Raw genomic sequence first — 18,921 nt, forward strand, 5'->3', positions numbered from 1 at the left:
TAACCGCAAGTTTTGCAACAAACAACAGAACTAAAAGTTGCCAATGAATGGAAATAACTAAATTCCATGGAAATTCCATGGAGTGGAAAAAAATTCCCGATATGGTGGGACTGTCATATGTTGAAAGACTGGAGCGACTAGGCTTGTATACACTGGGATTTAGAAGGATGAGGGGAGATCTTATCGAAACGTATAAGATTATTAAGGGGTTGGAGACGTTAGAGGCAGGAAACATGTTCCCAATGTTGGGGAAGTCCAGAACAAGGGGCCACAGTTTAAGAATAAGGGGTAGGCCATTTAGAACTGAGATGAGGAAAAACTTTTTCAGTCAGAGAGTTGTAAATCTGTGGAATTCTCTGCCTCAGAAGGCAGTGGAGGCCAATTCTCTGAATGCATTCAAGAGAGAGCTGGATAGAGCTCTTAAGGATAGCGGAGTCAGGGGGTATGGGGAGAAGGCAGGAACGGGGTACTGATTGAGAATGATCAGCCATGATCACATTGAATGGTGGTGCTGGCTCCTTTCAGTGACTGATGCACTAGGACACCCAGGTCTCGTTGTACGTCCCCTGTTCCTAACTTGACACCATTCAGATAATACTCTGCCTTCCTATTCTTACCTCCAAAGTGGATAACCTCACACTTATCCACATTAAACTGCATCTGCCATGCATTCGCCCACTCACACAACCTGTCCAAGTCACCGTGATAAGTGACTAGTTATCCGGAGATTCTACGGCAGCAAACAAGACTCCAGGATGGTGCACTGCCTCCCTGTTGCTCCGGAAAGTTGGAGAACATTCTCAAGGGCAAAGGCGAGCAGCTGAAAGTCGTTGTGCACGTTGGCACAAATGTGTGGCAAGGGTTATGGGGAGAAAGCAGAAGAACGGGGTTGGGCTGGAAAGATAGATCAGCCATGATTGAATGGCTGAGTAGACTTGATGGGCTGAGTGGCCTAATTTTCTGCTCCTAGAATTTATGAACTTTGTGAAGTTATAGAAATTACACAGGTAGGAAAAGGAATGTGGGCCTGCAAAGTGAAAAATAGAAAGTTGGGCGGAAGATTAAAAAGCAGGACTCCGAGCTGGATTACTCCTGGTGTCACTTGCTTGTGATGGTCGAAATAGGAGGAGAGGCCTGATGAATGCGTGGCTCAGGAGTCCGCCATTCAGATTTTTAGACCATTTTGATCACTTCTGAGACAGAGGTGGCCGATACAAGAGGGGTGGGTTGCATCTGAACTGAAGAGGGACCAGTATGGTTGCAGCAACATTCACGAGTGCTCCCTCCACAGGAGGGTTTAATCCTGAGAGTCAGAAGGGAGTAGTAGGTAAGAAATTGGAAAGAGTGACAGGAATGTAGAGGTTAGGACCGGTGAGGCTCTCAGGCAGGGGGAGGTGATGGAGTGCTTTCAAGAGAGAGCTGGATAGAGCTCTTAAGGATAGCGGAGTCAGGGGGTATGGGGAGAAAGCAGGAACGGGGTACTGATTGAGAACGATCAGCCATGATCACATTGAATGGCAGTGCTGGCTCGAAGGGCCGAATGGCCTCCTCCTGCACCTATTGTCTATTGTCTATAAGATGGTGACCCTGCTGGGCACAAGGGTTGTTTACTTCAATGCAAGGAGCATTGTGGAGAAACCAGATGTTGCTTGGGACTGTGATGTCGTGGACATTGTGGAAACTTGATCGCCGGAGGGACACGGCAGCTCAATGTTCAGGGGTTTCCGATGTTTCAGACGCGATCGAGAGGGAGGCTAAAGAGAAGGGGGGGTTGCACTGCTGGTCAGGGAAACTGTCATGGAGAGGACATGTTGGTGGGCTGGTCCGCTGAGGCGATACGGGTAGAACTTCAAAATAAGAAATGTCGAATTGAAATGAAATCTAATGAAAAAATGGAAGCACTCTAATGGGGTTGTACCATAGGTCCCCCAATAGCAAGCGGGAGATAGAGGAGCAGATGTATAGACAGGTTAACGTGGTTGTACCATAGTTCCCCCAATAGCAAGCGGGAGATAGAGGAGCAGATAATGTAGACAGGTTAATCGAATGATGCCAAATCAACAGGGTCGTCTTAGTGGGGGGTTTTAACTTCCCCCAATATTGGGTGGGACTCGATTACTGCCAGAGGCTCAGACAGGGCAGAATTTGTGAGATGCATCCAAGAGGGTTTCTTGAAACATCATGTGGATAGACCAACCCGAGAGGGAACAAACTGGACCTTGTGTTGGGAAATGAGCCTGGCCAGTTGCCTCAGCGAAAGAACATTTTGGGGATGTTGATCGCCTCTCCATAAGTTTCAAGACTGTTTGGAATAGAGAAAAGACAGGACCTTGCGAGCAAGGCAACCTACAACGTTATTAGGCAGGGGTTTGGGAGGGTACACTGAAAGCAATTGTTATTGGGCAAGCTGTTTAAAGGTGAAGGTAGACACAAAATGCTGGAGTAACTCAGCGGGTCAGGCAGCATCTCGGGAGAGGAGGAATGGGTGACGTTTCGGGTCGAGACCCTTCTTCAGTCTGATGTCAGGGGAGGGGGGACAAATATAGAATGTAGTCGGAGACAGGAAGACTAGTGGGAGAACTGGGAAGGGGGAGGGGACAGAGAGGGAAAGCAGGGACTATCTGAAGTTAGAGAAGTCAATGTTCATACCGCTGGGGTGTAAACTACCCAAGCGAAATGTGAGGTGCTGTTCCTCCAATTTGCGCTGGGCCTCACTCTGACAATGGAGGAGGCCCAGGATAGAAAGGTCAGATTGGGAATGGGAGGGGGAGTTGAAGTGCTGAGACACCGGGACATCAGGTAGGTTAAGACGGACTGAGCGGAGGTGTTCAGCAAAACGATCGCCGAGCCTGCGCTTGGTCTCGCCGATGTAGAGAAGTTGACACCTGGAACAGCGGTTTAAAGGCGATCGGTGTTTAGATTCATTATGTTCTAGCAAGTAGGAGGGATAAGCAAGGCAAAGGAAGGGGAGAAAGAGGTCCTAAATGTAGTCAAAATGAAAAAGTAAGTGCAAGCAAGGTTGAAGAGGATGGACTCAGAAAAGGCCGATGAGGAATATAAAGAAGGTTGGAAAAAACTCAAGTGAGTGACTAGATGGGCCTAAAGGGGCCATGAGATGGCTTTGGCAAGTTGGATTACTAGAAACAACAGGATAAGCAAGGCGAGGGGGGGACAGCTCAAGGATAAAGGAAGGAGTCTGTGCTTGGAGTCTGGGAACGTACTTCCAGAAATAGGACTCGCAGGACCGTGAGAACAGTGTAGAAAATACTAATAGGCAAGGGCAGTTTGAGGTGGATAAATCCCCAGGACCTGATGGGACTGATACCAGGTTATGTAGAGAGCCTTGGGCGCCCAACACCCTGTCACCAGTTTGTGGTTTGTCCCTCCTCAGACCACTGTCGGTAGGTACTCACCACTGCTGACCGGGAGCACCCCACAAGCCTTGCCGTTTCAGAGATGCTCTGACCCAGTCGTCTGGCCATAACAATTTGGCCCTTGTCAAAGTCGCTCAGATATTTACTCCTGCCCATTTCTCCTGCATCCAACACGTCAACTTCAAGAACTGACTGTTCACTTGCTGCCTAATATATCCCACCCCTTGACAGGTGCCATTGTCACAAGATAATCAATGTTGTTCACTTTACCTGTCGGTGGTCATAATGTTTTGGCTGATCGGTGTAGTTTTAAGGTGAGTGGGGAAAGGTTTAATAGGAACCTGGAGGGGCAACGTATAAATGAGTTGGACATAAACATGGACAGGTTGGATTATAAGTTTGCAGGTGACACCGGGATTGCTGAGGCTGCGGACTGAGAGGTTGCCTGTCAAACTATACAGCAGGATACAGGTCAGCTACAGAAATGCACGGAGGAACGGCAGATGGAGTTTAATCGGAGCTAGTGTGAGGCATTGCACGTTGGGAGTTCAAACGCAAGGGAAAAATGTGCCATTAATGGCATGACCCTGAACAGCACTGATGTACTAAGATCTTGAGGTCCAAGTCCATAACTCTCTGAAAGTGACAAACACAAGCAGATAGAACAGTGAAGGGGGCAGATGGACATAGGACCAGTTCGGCACAAGAACAGGCCCTTTGGCCTACAGTGTCTGTGCCGACCATAATGCCAAGACCATCATTTATCTACCTGCATATATCCTTTATCCTTCAATTCCCTGCATATCCCTAGGTCCATCCAAAGGTCTTTTAAATGCCACTGACGCACCTGTTTCAGCCAGTGCGTTGCAGGCATCCGCCACCCTCTACAAAAAACTTGCCTCCTATATTTCCTTTCAACTTTGCCCCCCTCACCTGACAGCTATGCCCACTAGTCGTTGACATTTGCACCCGGGGAAGAAAGGTTCTGACTGTCCATCCTATCAATAGACAACAGGTGCAGGAGGAGGCCATTCGGCCCTTCGAGCCAGCACCGCCATTCAATGTGATCATGGCTGATCATTCTCAATCAGTACCCCGTTCCTGCCCTCTCCCCATACCCCCCGACTCCACTATCCTTAAGAGCTCTATCTAGCTCTCTCTTGAATCCATTAAGAGAATTGGCCTCCACTGCCTTCTGAGGCAGAGAATTCCACAGTTTCACAACTCTCTGACTGAAAAAGTTTTTCCTCATCTCAGTTCTAAATGGCCTACCCCTTATTCTTAAACTGTGGCCCAATAGACAATAGAGTTGTCAACGCCTCTCACAAACATACACGCCAGGCTAGCACTTTTAGACGTTCCCAGAGAGTATTCTCGCTAGTTCCAGACAATGTTGTTAGTGGCATTTAAAGGACACTTGGATAGGCATATGGATAGGCAGGGAACAGTCTGATGAAGGGTCTCGACCCGAAACGTCACCTATTCCTTTTCTTCAGAGATGCTGTCTGACCCGCTGAGTTACTCCAGCTTTTTGTGTCTATCTTCAGTCTGAACCAGCATCTGCAATTCCTTCCTACACAGTGAATAGACGGATATGGGTTATGTGCAGGTAGATAAATTATGGTTTTGGCATCACGTTCGGCACAGACATTGTGGGCCGAAGGGCCTGTTCCTGGTCTGTGCTCGAAAGAGAAGAGAAGGATCAAAGAGGGACCATCGAAACATTTTACTGTTAAAGCTTTCTATTGTGGGATGAAGAAGAAAAAGTTCCAACTTGGGAGCCGCAGGAATAGCAAAGGCTACCTATTTACCCAAGACCACCCGAGATAAATTAAACATCAGATATTTGGCAGATACATCCAACCCTATTCTTCACAGCATCTTAATAGAAACATAGAAACATAGAAAATGGGTGCAAGAGGAGACCATTCGGCCCTTCGAGCCAGCACCGCCATTCATTGTGATCATGGCTGATCATCCACAATCAGTGACCCGTGCCTGCCTTCTCCTCATATCCCTTGATTCCACTAGCCCCCAGAGCTCTATCTAACTATCTCTCTTAAATCCAGTGAATTGGCCTCCACTGCCTTCTGTGGCAGAGAATTCCACAAATTCACAACTCTCTGGGTGAAAAAGTTCCTTCTCACCTCAGTTTTAAATGGCATCCCCTTCATTCTAAGACTGTGGCCCCTGGTTCTGGACTCCCCCAACATTGGGAACATTTTTCCTGCATCTGGCTTGTCCAGTCCTTTTATAATTTTATATGTCTCTATAAGATCCCCTCTCATGCTTCTAAACTCCAGTGAATACAAGCCTAGTCTTTTCAATCTTTCCTCATATGACAGTCTCGCCATCCCAGGGATCAATCTCGTGAACCTACGCTGCACTGCCTCAATTACAAGGATGTCCTTCCTCAAATTAGGAGACCAAAACTGTACACAATACTCCAGATGTGGTCTTACCAGGGCCCTGTACAACTGCAGAAGAATGTATTTACTCCTAATGGATGTAGATGAATGAAATAGCCTGTGACCCAAATATTGCTGTGCACGAATGGGCATCTAAATAAGACCACCATTCTCTGCTGTTGGTCGTTAAAATATTCCTCACAGTCAGAAAGTTTGAGTAGATGAAGAACTTATTGACACAAAGTTCTTGATGGCCAGCAGACATGTCATTGTTCAGGATTTAATCAGACAAAAAAATTTAAATGCATACCCATTTTCCACATATAGGCCATCCAGGGAGCACATGGACTGTAAAGGAAAATGAAAAGTTTCAACTTATTTTCTCTTTCCGGCTGAACTACCCGTCACATTTATAACCCAATTTCAGGTTTGAAAAAGTAACAACAATTCTCGGGAGAACTCAAGCGTAAACACAATAACGAAAGGAATAGACACAAAGTGGTGGAGTAAATCAGTGGGCCAGGCAGCATCCTGGAGAACATGGATAAGTGACGTCTCTCCTAGCTAGGCACCTTCTTCAGACATCTGAAGAAGGGTCTCGCTCGAAGCCTCTCATATCCTTGTTCTCCAGAGATCCACTGAGTTACTCCAGCAATTTGTCTCTTTTTTTTGTTATCCAGCATCTGCAGTTCCTTAATTCTACAATGAAAGTAATAGGGTAGATAGTCAGATAGGTAGATAGTCCCCACTATAATGGTGTCAAAGACCAGGGGTCATGGAATTGAGAATAAATGGGTAAGGAAGGTTCTTACTTTGATTTAGAGTTACAGCGCAGAAACAGGCCCTTCAGCCCACTGAGTCTGCACCAACGATCAGCCTATACACCAGTTCTATGTTATTCCAGTTTCACATCCTACACACCAGGGGTAATTTACACAACATCTTTGGAATGCGGGAGGAAACCGGAGTGTCCGGAGAAAACCCACGCTGTCACAGGGAGAACGTGCAAACTCCGTACAGACAGCACCCGCGGTGAGGATCATCGGGGGGGGTCGAATGTATTGTTGACAGAGATGGCGGGATTTTAATGTGATAATTGTTTGTTTTGTGAACTGCCGATACAGGCGGCTTTTGTTTGATCACATTTCGCTTAGTATGTTTGTGTGCTTTTCTTTGGAATAAAACTTTTATATTTAAAAAAAAAAGAGGTCAGGATGGAACCCGGGTCTCCGACGCTGTGAGGCAGGTGCTCTACCAGTTGTGCCACTTGCTCATAGTGACATGTTAACTGTGTTTCTCTCTTTAAAAATTCCATAAACTTCTGTTTTTATTGCAGTGAAAAAAAGTGGTGAGGATCAAAGCCGGGTCTCTGGCACAGTAAGGCAGCAACCCTACTGCTGTGCTGCCCACTGTGGAAGTATATTTCCACCCAGAGCGCTGGTACAATTGCTCGTACTCCCTGAGAATGCGGTGGAGGCATGCGTTCTCACATCATTTACGAAGCTGGTAAATGAGATCAGTGTAGCCGCCAGAGGTCTTCAGCATGGATATGGTGGCCCAAATGGGCCTGCTTCTGTGCGCTGTCACTCCGCATCAAGGGTCAGTTGTACGGGGCCCTAGTGAGACCGCACCTGGAGTACTGTGTGCAGTTTTGGTCTCCAAATTTGAGGAAGGATATTCTTGCTACTGAGGGCGTGCAGCGTAGGTTTACTAGGTTAATTCCCGGAATGGCGGGACTGTCATATGTTGAAAGACTGGAGCGACTAGGCTTGTATACACTGGAATTTAGGATGAGAGGAGATCTTATCGAAACGTATAAGATTATTAAGGTGTTGGACACGTTAGAGGCAGGAAACATGTTCCCAATGTTGGGGGAGCCGCAGTTTAAGAATAAGGGGTAGGCCATTTAGAACTGAGATGAGGAAAAACTTTTTCAGTCAGAGAGTTGTGAATCTGTGGAATTCTCTGCCTCAGAAGGCAGTGGAGGCCAATTCTCTGAATGCATTCAAGAGAGAGCTGGATAGAGCTCTTAAGGATAGCGGAGTCAGGGGGTATGGGGAGAAGGCAGGAACGGGGTACTGATTGAGAATGATCAGCCATGATCACATTGAATGGCGGTGCTGGCTCGAAGTACCTATTGTCTATTGTCTATTGTCTTGGCTAGTTGGCAATGAATCAAATTGTTGTACATGTCCATCAATTGGAATATGCAATGAAGGCAGACCAGCACAACTGATAAAAGCCTGTGAGGCACTTAGACTGGAAGAACCCGAGTTCCCAAATGAAAGAGCAGGCATGAACGTGTTCTTCAGAAAGGAGAAACATAACAGTATTGTAGAAGATTTACCACAGGCATTAGAATCTTTTTTTTTTGTTGCCGATTTGTCTTAATAACTGCACTACTTTATTTGGCTTATGGCTTCATAAAGAATAGTGACTTTCAAGGTAAACTATAACTATAATGCTCGGCCGCGGGACTTTTCAGCGCCCGGCGCGGCTCGGCCGCGGGACCTTCCATCTCCTTGCGGGGGTTGCGTGAGTCGGGAGCCTCGGCAGAAGTCAAACTATCCATCCATGGGAGAAGCTTGGGGGAAGAGAGAAGAAATGTTCTTGCCTTCCATCACAGTGTCTGGAGGAGTCACTGTGATGGATGTTTGTGTTAAAATTGTGTGTCTTGTACTCTGTAGTGCTGTGGCTGCGTGGCAAATGATTTTCGTTCAATTCATTTTGAATGACAATAAAGGTAATTCAGATTCGGATTCGGATTCAGATTCAGATGTGGAATGTTAAAATGACACAACAGCTAACTACTGAATGCTGGGTTAATGACGGGCTTTGACACTGAAGTACATAGGGGAGTTCAATTTATCTGTGAGGATCCTTTTTCAATTGAATTCTCAAAAGCAGCAGCAAAGGGTAGTAAAAAGCTGCCAACTTAGTCTACAAGGTAAAATCAGCAAGGCTGTTCACAGCAGAATGGGAATCAAAGCATTAAAGCAGGTGCTTAGTTAGCATGCCTGCACGAGATAACGACTTATAAGGTGTTTGCGCATTAATCAACCAGAACCAGAAGCCGATTCATGATTCTCCCAGACTGCCTGACAGTTGAATATCAGAGTAAAGTACACTGATCACTGCAATGTTTCTCAGTGTACGGAGTTTTACCACACAAAATTTACCCCTTACGCTATCAAATACTGTACAAGAAAAAGTTCACAAAAAGCGTTTTAAATCTCTTTCTGTTCAATAAGTTCTTTGGATCACTGAAATAAGAAGAAAAAACTATTCAAAACTACATTTACTTTTCACATTAACTCAATTTGAGTACAACATGTACACTGTTTTTACAGCACTGAAATGTTTTCCAACACACATTAATACCAGATCGCATTCCTAAAAGAGGAATAGCATGGATAGGAGTAAAAAGAAAGATTGCAGTTTAATAGAACATAGAACACAGAACAGTGCAACCCAAGGACAGGCCCTTCGGCCCGCAATGTCTGTGCCAAACATGATGCCAAGACCATCACTTATCGACCTGCACATAACCCATATTCCGCCACTCCCTGCATTTCCATACGCCTATCCATAAGACTTTGAAATGCCACGAACATATCTGATTCAACCATGTTCCCGATGTTGGGAGAGTCCCGGACCGGGGCCCACAGTTGAAGAATAAGGGGTAGGCCATTTAGAACGGAGGAGAGGAAAAACTCTTTCACTCAGAGAGTTGTGAATCTGTGGAACTCTCTGCCTCAGAAGGCAGTGGAGGCCAATTCCCTGGATGCATTCAAGAGAGAGTTTGATAGAGCTCTTAATGATAGCGGAGTCAGGGGGTATGTGGAGAAGGCAAGAACGGGGTACTGATTGTGGATGATCAGAAATGATCACGGTGAATGGTGGTGCTGACTCGAAGGGCCGAATGGCCTACTCCTGCACCTATTGTTTATTGTTTATTGCCTATTGTATATTGCCTATTGTCTACTCCCAGCAGCGCTTTCTAGGCACTCACCACCCAACGTGTAAAAGGCTTGCCCCGCTCCTCTCCTTTAAATTCAACCACTCTTTCCTTAAAGCTCTGCCCTCCAGTATTTGATTTTGCCATCTTGACTGCCTACCCTATTTATGCCTCTCCCAAATTTTATATACTTCTATCAGGTCTCCCCACAACCTCTGGCGTTCCAGAGAAAGCAATCCAAGCCTGTTCAACCCTTCCCTGCACGAATATCCCGTAATCCAGGCATTATTCCGGTTAACCTCCCTGCACCCTTTCCAAGGCCCCCACATCCTTCCCGTAATGGGGTACCAGAACTGTGCACAATAAACCAAATGCAGCCTAATCAAAGTCCTTTCAAGCTGCATCTGCCTTCCTGAGTCTCAATCTCCAGTACACGACCGATGAAAGCAAGCTTACCAAATGTCTTCTTTTCAACTCTTATCAACATGTGTTGCCATTTTCAGAGAGTTAAAGACTTGGACCCCAAGATCCCTCTTTTCTTTAATGACCGTTAAGGGTCATGCCATTAATTGTATATTTTCTGCTTACATTTGAACCCCCCCCCCCCCCCCAAGTGCAAAACTTCACATAGGCTTGGATTAATTTCCATCTGTCATGTCTCTACTGGTCACATAGAAACATAGAAACATAGAAACATAGAAAATAGGTGCAGGAGTAGGCCATTCGGTCCTTCGAGCCTGCACCGCCATTCAATATGATCATGGCTGATCATCCAGCTCAGTAGCCTGTACCTGCCTTCTCTCCATACCCCCTGATCCCTTTAGCAAAAAGGGCCACATCTAACTCCCTCTTAAATATAGCCAATGAACTGGCCTCAACTACCTTCTGTGGCAGAGAATTCCACAGACTCACCACTCTCTGTGTGAAGAAATGTTTTCTCATCTCGGTCCTAAAAGACTTCCCCCTTATCCTTAAGCTGTGACCCCTGGTTCTGGACTCCCCCAACATCGGGAACAATCTTCCCGCATCTAGCCTCTCCAAACCCTTAAGAATTTTATATGTTTCTATAAGATCCCCCCTCAGTCTTCTAAATTCCAGCGAGTACAAGCCCAGTCTATCCAGTCTTTCCTCATATGCAAGTCCCGCCATCCCAGGGATTAATCTGGTGAACCTTCTCTGTACTCCCTCTAAGGCAAGAACGTCTTTCGTCAGGTTAGGAGACCAAAACTGCACACAATACTCCAGGTGCGGTCTCACCAAGGCCCTGTACAACTGCAGCAGAACCTCCCTGCTCCTAAACTCAAATCCTCTTGCTATGAATGCCAACATACCATTCACACACCTCTAACCTTAGTATTGTCCTTCCACCACAATCATGTGTCTTCAATCTTCAACCCATCGAATCCATACGACCAAGTCATTGACAATCTCATGCATCTTAATCTTCTCAATCAGTCTACCATTTAATACAGGCCTTTATTAAATAGACAATAGACAATAGGTGCAGGAGGAGGCCATTCGGCCCTTCGAGCCAGCACCGCCATTCAATGTGATCATGGCTGATCATTCTCAATCAGTACCCCGTTCCTGCCTTCTCCCCATACCCCCTGACTCCGCTATCCTTAAGAGCTCAATCCAGCTCTCTCTTGAATGCATTCAGAGAATTGGCCTCCACTGCCTTCTGAGGCAGAGAATTCCACAGATTCACAACTCTCTGACTGAAAAAGTTTTTCCTCGTCTCAGTTCTAAATGGCCTACCCCTTATTCTTAAACTGTGGCCCCTTGTTCTGGACTCCCCCAACATTGGGAACACGTTTCCTGCCTCTAAGGTGTCCAACCCCTTAATAATCTTATATGTTTAGATAAGATCTCCTCTCATCCTTCTAAATTCCAGTGTATACAAGCCTATTCGCTCCAGTCTTTCAACATATGATAGTCCCGCCATTCCGGGAATGCCTTGTAGACAACATCCATCGCCCTACCCTCATCTATCACCTTCATCACCTTCGCAGAAAACTCAATCATGTTAGTAAGACACAACCTGCGTGTACAAGGCTATGCTGACTGTTCCTAATTAACCCATTCTTTTCTAAATCAGTGTAAATCCTATCCCGAAGAATCCTCTCCAACAGGTTCTCTACCGTGAGTTTGAGGCTCACCAGCCTGTAATTTTGTGGATTCTCTCTACTTCCCTTCTTAAACAAAGGAACAACATTTGCTCCTCCCCAGTCCTCCGATGACCTCGCCTGTGCTGGGAGAAGTTGCAAAGACTTTTGTCAAGGCTCCCGCGATCTCCTCTCTTGCAGTCCCAAACATCAATCCAGGATCCTAGTTCCTTACGTTAAAATAGACACACTTCAGCCCGTCAGTATCAGCACATTCCTTCACCTCTCCGTGCCTGTCCCTACTTAGAGACCTGAAGATAGACCCAATAAGCTGGAGTAACTCAATGTGACAGGCAGCATCTCTGGAGAAAAGGAATAGGTGACGTTTTGGGTCGAGACCTTTCTTCAGACTTCTTGACCTGAAACGTCATCTATTCCGTTTCTCAAAAGATACTGCCTGATCCGTTGAGTTACTCCAGCTTTTAGTGTCTCTCTGCGGTTTAAACCGGCATCTGCAGTTCCTTCCCACACTTACTTGGAGACTTACTGGTCCTGACCTCTACTTCCAGTCACTCCTTCCAATTTCTGGACGACTGGAGGCAATAGACAATAGACAATAGGTTCAGGAGGAGGCCATTCAGCCCTTCGAGCCAGCACCGCCATTCACTGTGATCATGGCTGATCATGCACAATCAGTACCCCGTTCCTGCCTTCTCCCCATATCCCTTGACTCCGCTATCCTTAAAAGCTCTATCTAGCTCTCTCTTGAAAGCATTCAGAGAATTGGCCTCCACTGCTTCTGAGGCAGAGAATTCCACAGATTCACAACTCTCTGACTGAAAAAGTTTTTCCTCATCTCCGTTCTAAATGGCCTACCCATTTATGGGTACTCTAGTTCCCATGCAGAGGCCGTTGTGCCACATGTTCAGCTCACCCATTTAATGTGTGTGGGGTGGGGGGAAGTACATTTCACAGACCAGTAGGTTCCAGCTTTGATTTCTCGTCTGCCTAATCAACTATAGTGACAGAGTGATAACACCATTCACCTTGGGAGAGGGAGTCATTCAAGGTTTCTGCTCAAAATCGCCACTCAGTAAAATCTGCTGCAGATATCAGTGGAAGTTAAAGTTGAATTTGGATATGATGCTGTTCCCCATAAGTTTTCCCATACTTGGTGTCTACATTTGCAGAAGGAATTGCCGCTTAAATGAGATATTCAAGGGTTCCTAATGCTTTGAACTTTTTCTGCACTAGAAATAAATGCAATAAGGAGCAAAATCATAAGATCATAAGTTCATAAGATCAAAAGTGAATGGAGCAGAATTAGGCCCATCTGCCATTCAATCGTGGCTGATCTATCTCTCCCCCTCCTAACCCCATTCTCCTGCCTTCTCCCCATAACCTTTGACACCCATACTAAGCAACAATCTATCAATCTCTGACTTGGCCTCCACGGCCTTCTGTGGCAAATAATTCCACAGATTCACCACCCTGTGACTAAAGAAATTCCACCTCATCTCCTTCCGAAAAGAGCATCCTTTAATTCTGAGGCTATCACCTCTAGTCCTAGACTCTCCCACTGGTGGAAACACCCTCTCCACATCCACTCTACCCAAGCCAAAATATACAAAGAAAAAAAGGTTGTTTCGAAACAGATCTGTGGATCTATGGTGGAAATTCAAATGATTAATGTTCCTGTTTAGACACATAATCTATGGAGGCGAGGAAAGGAAAACTGAACATAGGTTTCTGAGTACTTGGAAACGCACGATAAAATGGGGCAATGGTTTTGTGAAAGGGAGATCTTGCCTGATGAACTTGTTGGAATGTTTTGAGGAAGTAAATAGCAGGACACGCAAAAGGGTCGGTGCTAGGACCGCTACTTTTCATCGTCATGATCTGGATGGGGGGGATTGAAGGCTTCATGGCCAAGTTTGCAGATGACACGACGATTGGTGGAGAGGCTGGTAGTGGAGAGGAAGCAGGGAAGTGGAGAAGGACTTGGACAGGTTGGGTGAGTGGGCAGAGAGGTGGCAGGTGGAATACAGCGTAGCAAAGTGTTGAGTCGTGCATTTTGGTAGTAGGAATAAAGGCGTAGACTATTTTCTAAATGGGGAGAGAATCCAAAAGGAGGAAGTGCAAAGGGGAAGGGAGTGTTGGTCCAGGATTCCCAAAAAGGTTAATTTGCAAATCGAATCGGTAGTAAGATTTTCTTTTAGAGATACAGCGTGGAAACAGGCCCTTCGGCCCACCGGGTCCGCGCCGCCCAGCGATCCCCGCACACTAACACTATCCTACACCCACTAGGGACAATTTTTACATTTGCCCAGCAAATTAACCTACATACCTGTACGTCTTTGGAGTGTGGGAGGAAACCGAAGGTCTCGGAGAAAACCCACGCAGGGCACGGGGAGAACGTACAAACTCCGTACAGACGGCGCCCGTAGTCAGGATCGAACCTGAATCTCCGGCGCTGCATTCGCTGTAAGGCAGCAACTCTACCGCTGCGCCACCGTGCCGCCATGCAATAAGGAGCAGAATCATAAGGAAGGCAAATGCCTGAGTGGACTAGAATATAAAAACAGGGATATAATGCCGAGGCTTTAGAAGGCACCGATTAGACCGCAGTTGGTGTTTAGTGAGCAGTTTTGGGCCCCATGTCCGAGGAAGGATGTGCTGGCATTGGAGAGGGTCCAGAGGAGTTTTACGAGAATGATCCCAGGAATGATTGGTTTAACATACGATGAACGTTTGACAGCACTGGGTCTGTACTCGCTGGAGTTTAGAAGGATGAGGGGGGACCTCATTGAAACTTACCGAATAGTGAAAGGCTTGGATAGAGTGAATAGGCCTGGAGAGAGGACGTTTCCAGTAGTTGGAGAGTCTGGGACCAGGGGCCTGAGCCTCAGAATAAAAGGAGGTACCTTTACAAAGGATATGGGGAGGACTTTCTTCAGTCAGAGGTTGGCGAATCTGTGGAATTCATTGCCACAGAAGGCTGTGGAGGCCAAGTCAATGGATATTTTTAAGGCGGACATTGACAGATTCTTGATCAATAAGGGTATCCGGGGATATGGGTGAAGGCAGTAGAATGGGGTTGAGAGGAAAAGAAAGATCAGCCATGACTGAATGGTGGAGTAGACTTGATGGGCCGAATGGCCTAATTCTGCTCCTAAAACCTATGAATTTAATTAAATGAACACAATAATTTAAAATTTCACTTCATTTCAATTGGATATCAGGTGACTTATAATCTCAGCTTGTTAGTAATTTTGTTTTTATTTTTATCTGGTGTTTATCAATTAGAATTTTGTAATGTACAAATAGGATGTGCAGGACATAACATTATTCATGACCTACTTATTTGGAATGTGTTTCCATGTTTCCTTCATCTAGTGATGATTTTAGTCTCACTACAGCCTGGTTTACACCACAGCCGTAAATTAAAATTCTTCAAATTACAGCTGTTTACTTTTGACAATTCACTGGTTGCAATTTATGTGCCCTCTGTGAGTAAAATCTCCCCCAGACTCTCCTTCTCAATGCAGGCTTAAATCCAGCACAGAAGCAAAAGGTCTCCATCAGACTGGCATGAGCAGTCTAATTTATACCTCAGCTCAACTCTGGTTCCGCCCAATAAACCAGTACATAGCTCGGGCAGGTACTTTGATCCTGTTCCGACACATGTACCAGTGCACTGGGGAGGCCAAAGTCAATTCAGATCAATGGATCCGAACATAATTTTGGCATCCCCTGTGTAAATGGGGTTCGAGGCTAGCAGAGAAATTACTTACATCTTGTGGAAAAATTCTCTCTCTTACTCGTTGATATTCCTCTTCTCTCTCCTCAATTGATTTACTTCTTCTACCATCGCTAAATGGATGAATTCTATTTTGCTGCAAGATAAACATTTCCTGAATGGATATGAAATACTGTTCATGTACACACAAACCTACTTTAAAATCCCATCTAATTGATTTAGCTGAGGTTAGGGCAGGTTTGCTAAAGTACACACACACACACATCACTGCCCTTATAGGTACAAAAAGGTTAATTTACGAAGTGGACTAAAACATCGGTTCGCGTTTTTGGTCCATATTATCTCAAAAAGGATTTAAACTTCACATAGGATTACGTACCTGATTATCATCTTTGTCCATACTGGAATTGTCACGTTTTAAAATAAATCTTTTCTGGGAGTCATCATTCTTCTCGTCTTTTATGTGCTCACAAAACCTTTGTTCTGGTCTGTCGGTGTATACAAAAACATAAAACTACAATTCAATCAGTTTTTCTGCAAAAAGGAAAACGGTATAATTCTTTATAACATTTTCTTGTCCCATTCCCAAAGTACCCAATGAAAGTCCTTGGGTATTTGGACTGTGGATGGCTGTGATTCATAGAAACATAGAAACATAGAAAATAGGTGCAGGAGTAGGCCATTTGGCCCTTCGAGCCTGCACCGCCATTCAATATGATCATGGCTGATCATCCAACTCAGTAACCTGTACCTGCCTTCTCTCCATACCCCCTGATCCCTTTAGCCACCAGGGCCACATCTAACGCCCTCTTAAATATAGCCAATGAACTGGCCTCAACTACCTTCTGTGGCAGAGAATTCCACAGATTCACCACTCTCTGTGTGAAAACAAAACTTTCTCATCTCGGTCCTAAAAGACGTCCCCCTTATCCTTAAACTGTGACCCCTTGTTCTGGACTTCCCCAACATCGGGAACAATCTTCCTGCATCTAGCCTGTCCAACTCCTTAAGAATTATGTAAGTTTCTATAAGATCCCCCTCAATCGTCTAAATTCCAGCGAGTACAAGCCGAGTCTATCCAGTCTTTCTTCATATGAAAGTCCTGCCATCCCAGGAATCAATCTGGTGAACCTTCTCTGTACTCCCTCTATGGCAAGAATGTCTTTCCTCAGATTAGGAGAACAAAACTGTACGCAATACTCCAGGTGTGGTCTCACCAATGCCCTGTACAACTGCAGCAGAACCTCCCTGCTCCTATACTCAAATCCTCTCGCTATGAATGCTAACATACCATTGGCTTTCTTCACTGCCTGCTGCACCTGCATGCCTACTTTCAATGACTGGTTGAATCTGTGGATTAAGAGCGAAGTACAGCAGGAAGGGGGAAAGTTTGGATTATTTAGCCAGGCAAGAGGAATGAAATCAAGCCTCTAAAGACAGTAAAAGAAGGAATTTGTTTTTTAAAGCAGTTTTAGGGCTGTGTCGGACCATCGGGAAAAAGGTACAGGAGCTTGAAAACTGTAACGTCCGGGTTCAAGAGCAGCCTAACATAGAAACATAGAAAACATAGAAATTAGGTGCAGGAGGAAGCCATTCGGCCCTTCGAGTCAGCATCGCCATTCATTGTGATCATGGCTGATCGTTCACAATCAATAACCCGTGCCTGCCTTCTCCCCATATCCCTTGATTCCACTAGCCCCTAGAGCTCTAACTAACTCTCTTTTAAATTCATCCAGTGAATTGGCCTCCACTGCCCTCTGTGGCAGAGAATTCCACAAGTTCACAACTCTCTGGGTGAAAATGTTTCTTCTCACCTCAGTTTAAAATGGCCTCCCCTTTATTCTAAGACTGTGGCCCCCTGGTTCTGGACTCGCCCAACATTGGGAACATTTTTCCTGCATCTAGCTTGTCCAGTCCTTTTTATAATTTAATATGTTTCTATAAGATCCCCTCTCATCCTTCTAAACTCCAGTGAAACTCCAGCCTCTTCAGGCTATTGAATACTACAAATCCAACTAAACAACAAACTACGAATGTCGTGGATAAACTTTGGACTCTGGGCTTCCGTTTCGTTTTGCACTATATTTGGGTTTTTAAAAGGAAATCTATTCAATTTTTTTTGGTTTGTTTATTATATTATCTATTGAGTTCTGTGTTCACAAACCTGTTGTGCTGCTGCGTGGAAGGATTTCACTGTTCCACTTCGGTGCGCGTGACAATAAAATACTCTTTACTCTGGTATTTGTGGTATTTTTTAAACAAGTTTTGTGGAGGATGAAATTTATATCTTCATACTGACACCTATTACATTTTCTTCATGTAAGTGATGTAGGTTGATGGACCAGGACGTATTATAATGTTACCCCTCGAACAGAATTGCCACTGGTAGAATGGCCAAAGTGTTGAAAGGGGGTCAGATTCCTGGCATTAGATCAACACAGGTAGCAGAATTGGTACGGTCATAATGTCATAAGGAACAGGAGTAGAATTAGGCCATTCGGCCCATCAAATCTACTCTGCCATTCAATCATGGATGATCTATCTATCTCTCCCTCCTACCCCCAATCTCCTGCCTTCTCCCCATCACCTCTGACACCTGTACTAATCAAGAATCTATCTATCTATCTCTGCCTTAAAAATATTCACTGACTTGGCCTCCACAGCCTTCTGTGGACACTAGAAGTCTAGCAGCCTTGATGGAGGCCCTTGGTTACCAAAGGAAAGAGAGTGAATAATTACACCGACGGCAGATATGCCTTTGGGGTTGTTCATTATTATATGATGGCGTGGCCACAACGCGGATATGTCCACCTCCAATGGAATGTTGGCCTTCACAACAAGAGGAGTTGAGTATAGGAGCAAAGAGGTCCTTCTGCAGTTGTAAAGGGCCCTAGTGAGACCGCACCTGGAGTACTGTGTGCAGTTTTGGTCTCCAAATTTGAGGAAGGATATTCTTGCTATTGAGGGCGTGCAGCGTAGGTTTACTAGGTTAATTCATGGAATGGCGGGACTGTCATATGTTGAAAGACTTGAGCGACTAGGCTTGAATACACTGGAATTTAAAAGGATGAGATGGGATCTTATTGAAACATATAATAATAATAATAATAATAATTCATTTATTTTATATAGCGCCTTATCGGGTGCTCAAAGCACTTTACAAAAACAATCAACATAAAAACAAACAGACAAACTATCCTAACGGAAAAGCGGCGAATAAACAACGCCAGCGTCCTCTCACGTCAGGGTCCGGCAGTAGACAACAAAAAGCACAGGACACACAGATACAATTTTTACACAAACAGCCATCACAGTG

General features: G+C 45.2%; 1 protein-coding gene across 9 annotated transcripts in view; it reads right to left on the reverse strand.

The window, feature by feature from the left end:
- The window catches only part of LOC144592942 (cAMP-regulated phosphoprotein 21-like), a 164,995-nt gene that overhangs the window by 52,085 nt on the left and 93,989 nt on the right, over nucleotides 1–18,921 (reverse strand). For 5 of the 9 annotated variants that reach the window (XM_078398257.1, XM_078398258.1, XM_078398259.1 and 2 more), the window contains 3 exons: nucleotides 15,985–16,093; nucleotides 15,640–15,759; nucleotides 6,093–6,130 (listed from right to left, as the gene is read on the reverse strand). In XM_078398257.1, coding sequence (XP_078254383.1) covers nucleotides 6,093–6,130; nucleotides 15,640–15,759; nucleotides 15,985–16,093 — 267 coding nt within the window. The remainder of the gene's footprint in view (nucleotides 1–6,092; nucleotides 6,131–15,639; nucleotides 15,760–15,984; nucleotides 16,094–18,921) is intronic. The other 4 variants (XM_078398264.1, XM_078398261.1, XM_078398263.1 and 1 more) reach the window with 2 other exon arrangements.

The sequence above is a fragment of the Rhinoraja longicauda genome, chromosome 4 (genome assembly GCF_053455715.1).
Source record: "Rhinoraja longicauda isolate Sanriku21f chromosome 4, sRhiLon1.1, whole genome shotgun sequence".
In the NCBI taxonomy this organism is placed as follows: domain Eukaryota; kingdom Metazoa; phylum Chordata; class Chondrichthyes; order Rajiformes; family Arhynchobatidae; genus Rhinoraja; species Rhinoraja longicauda.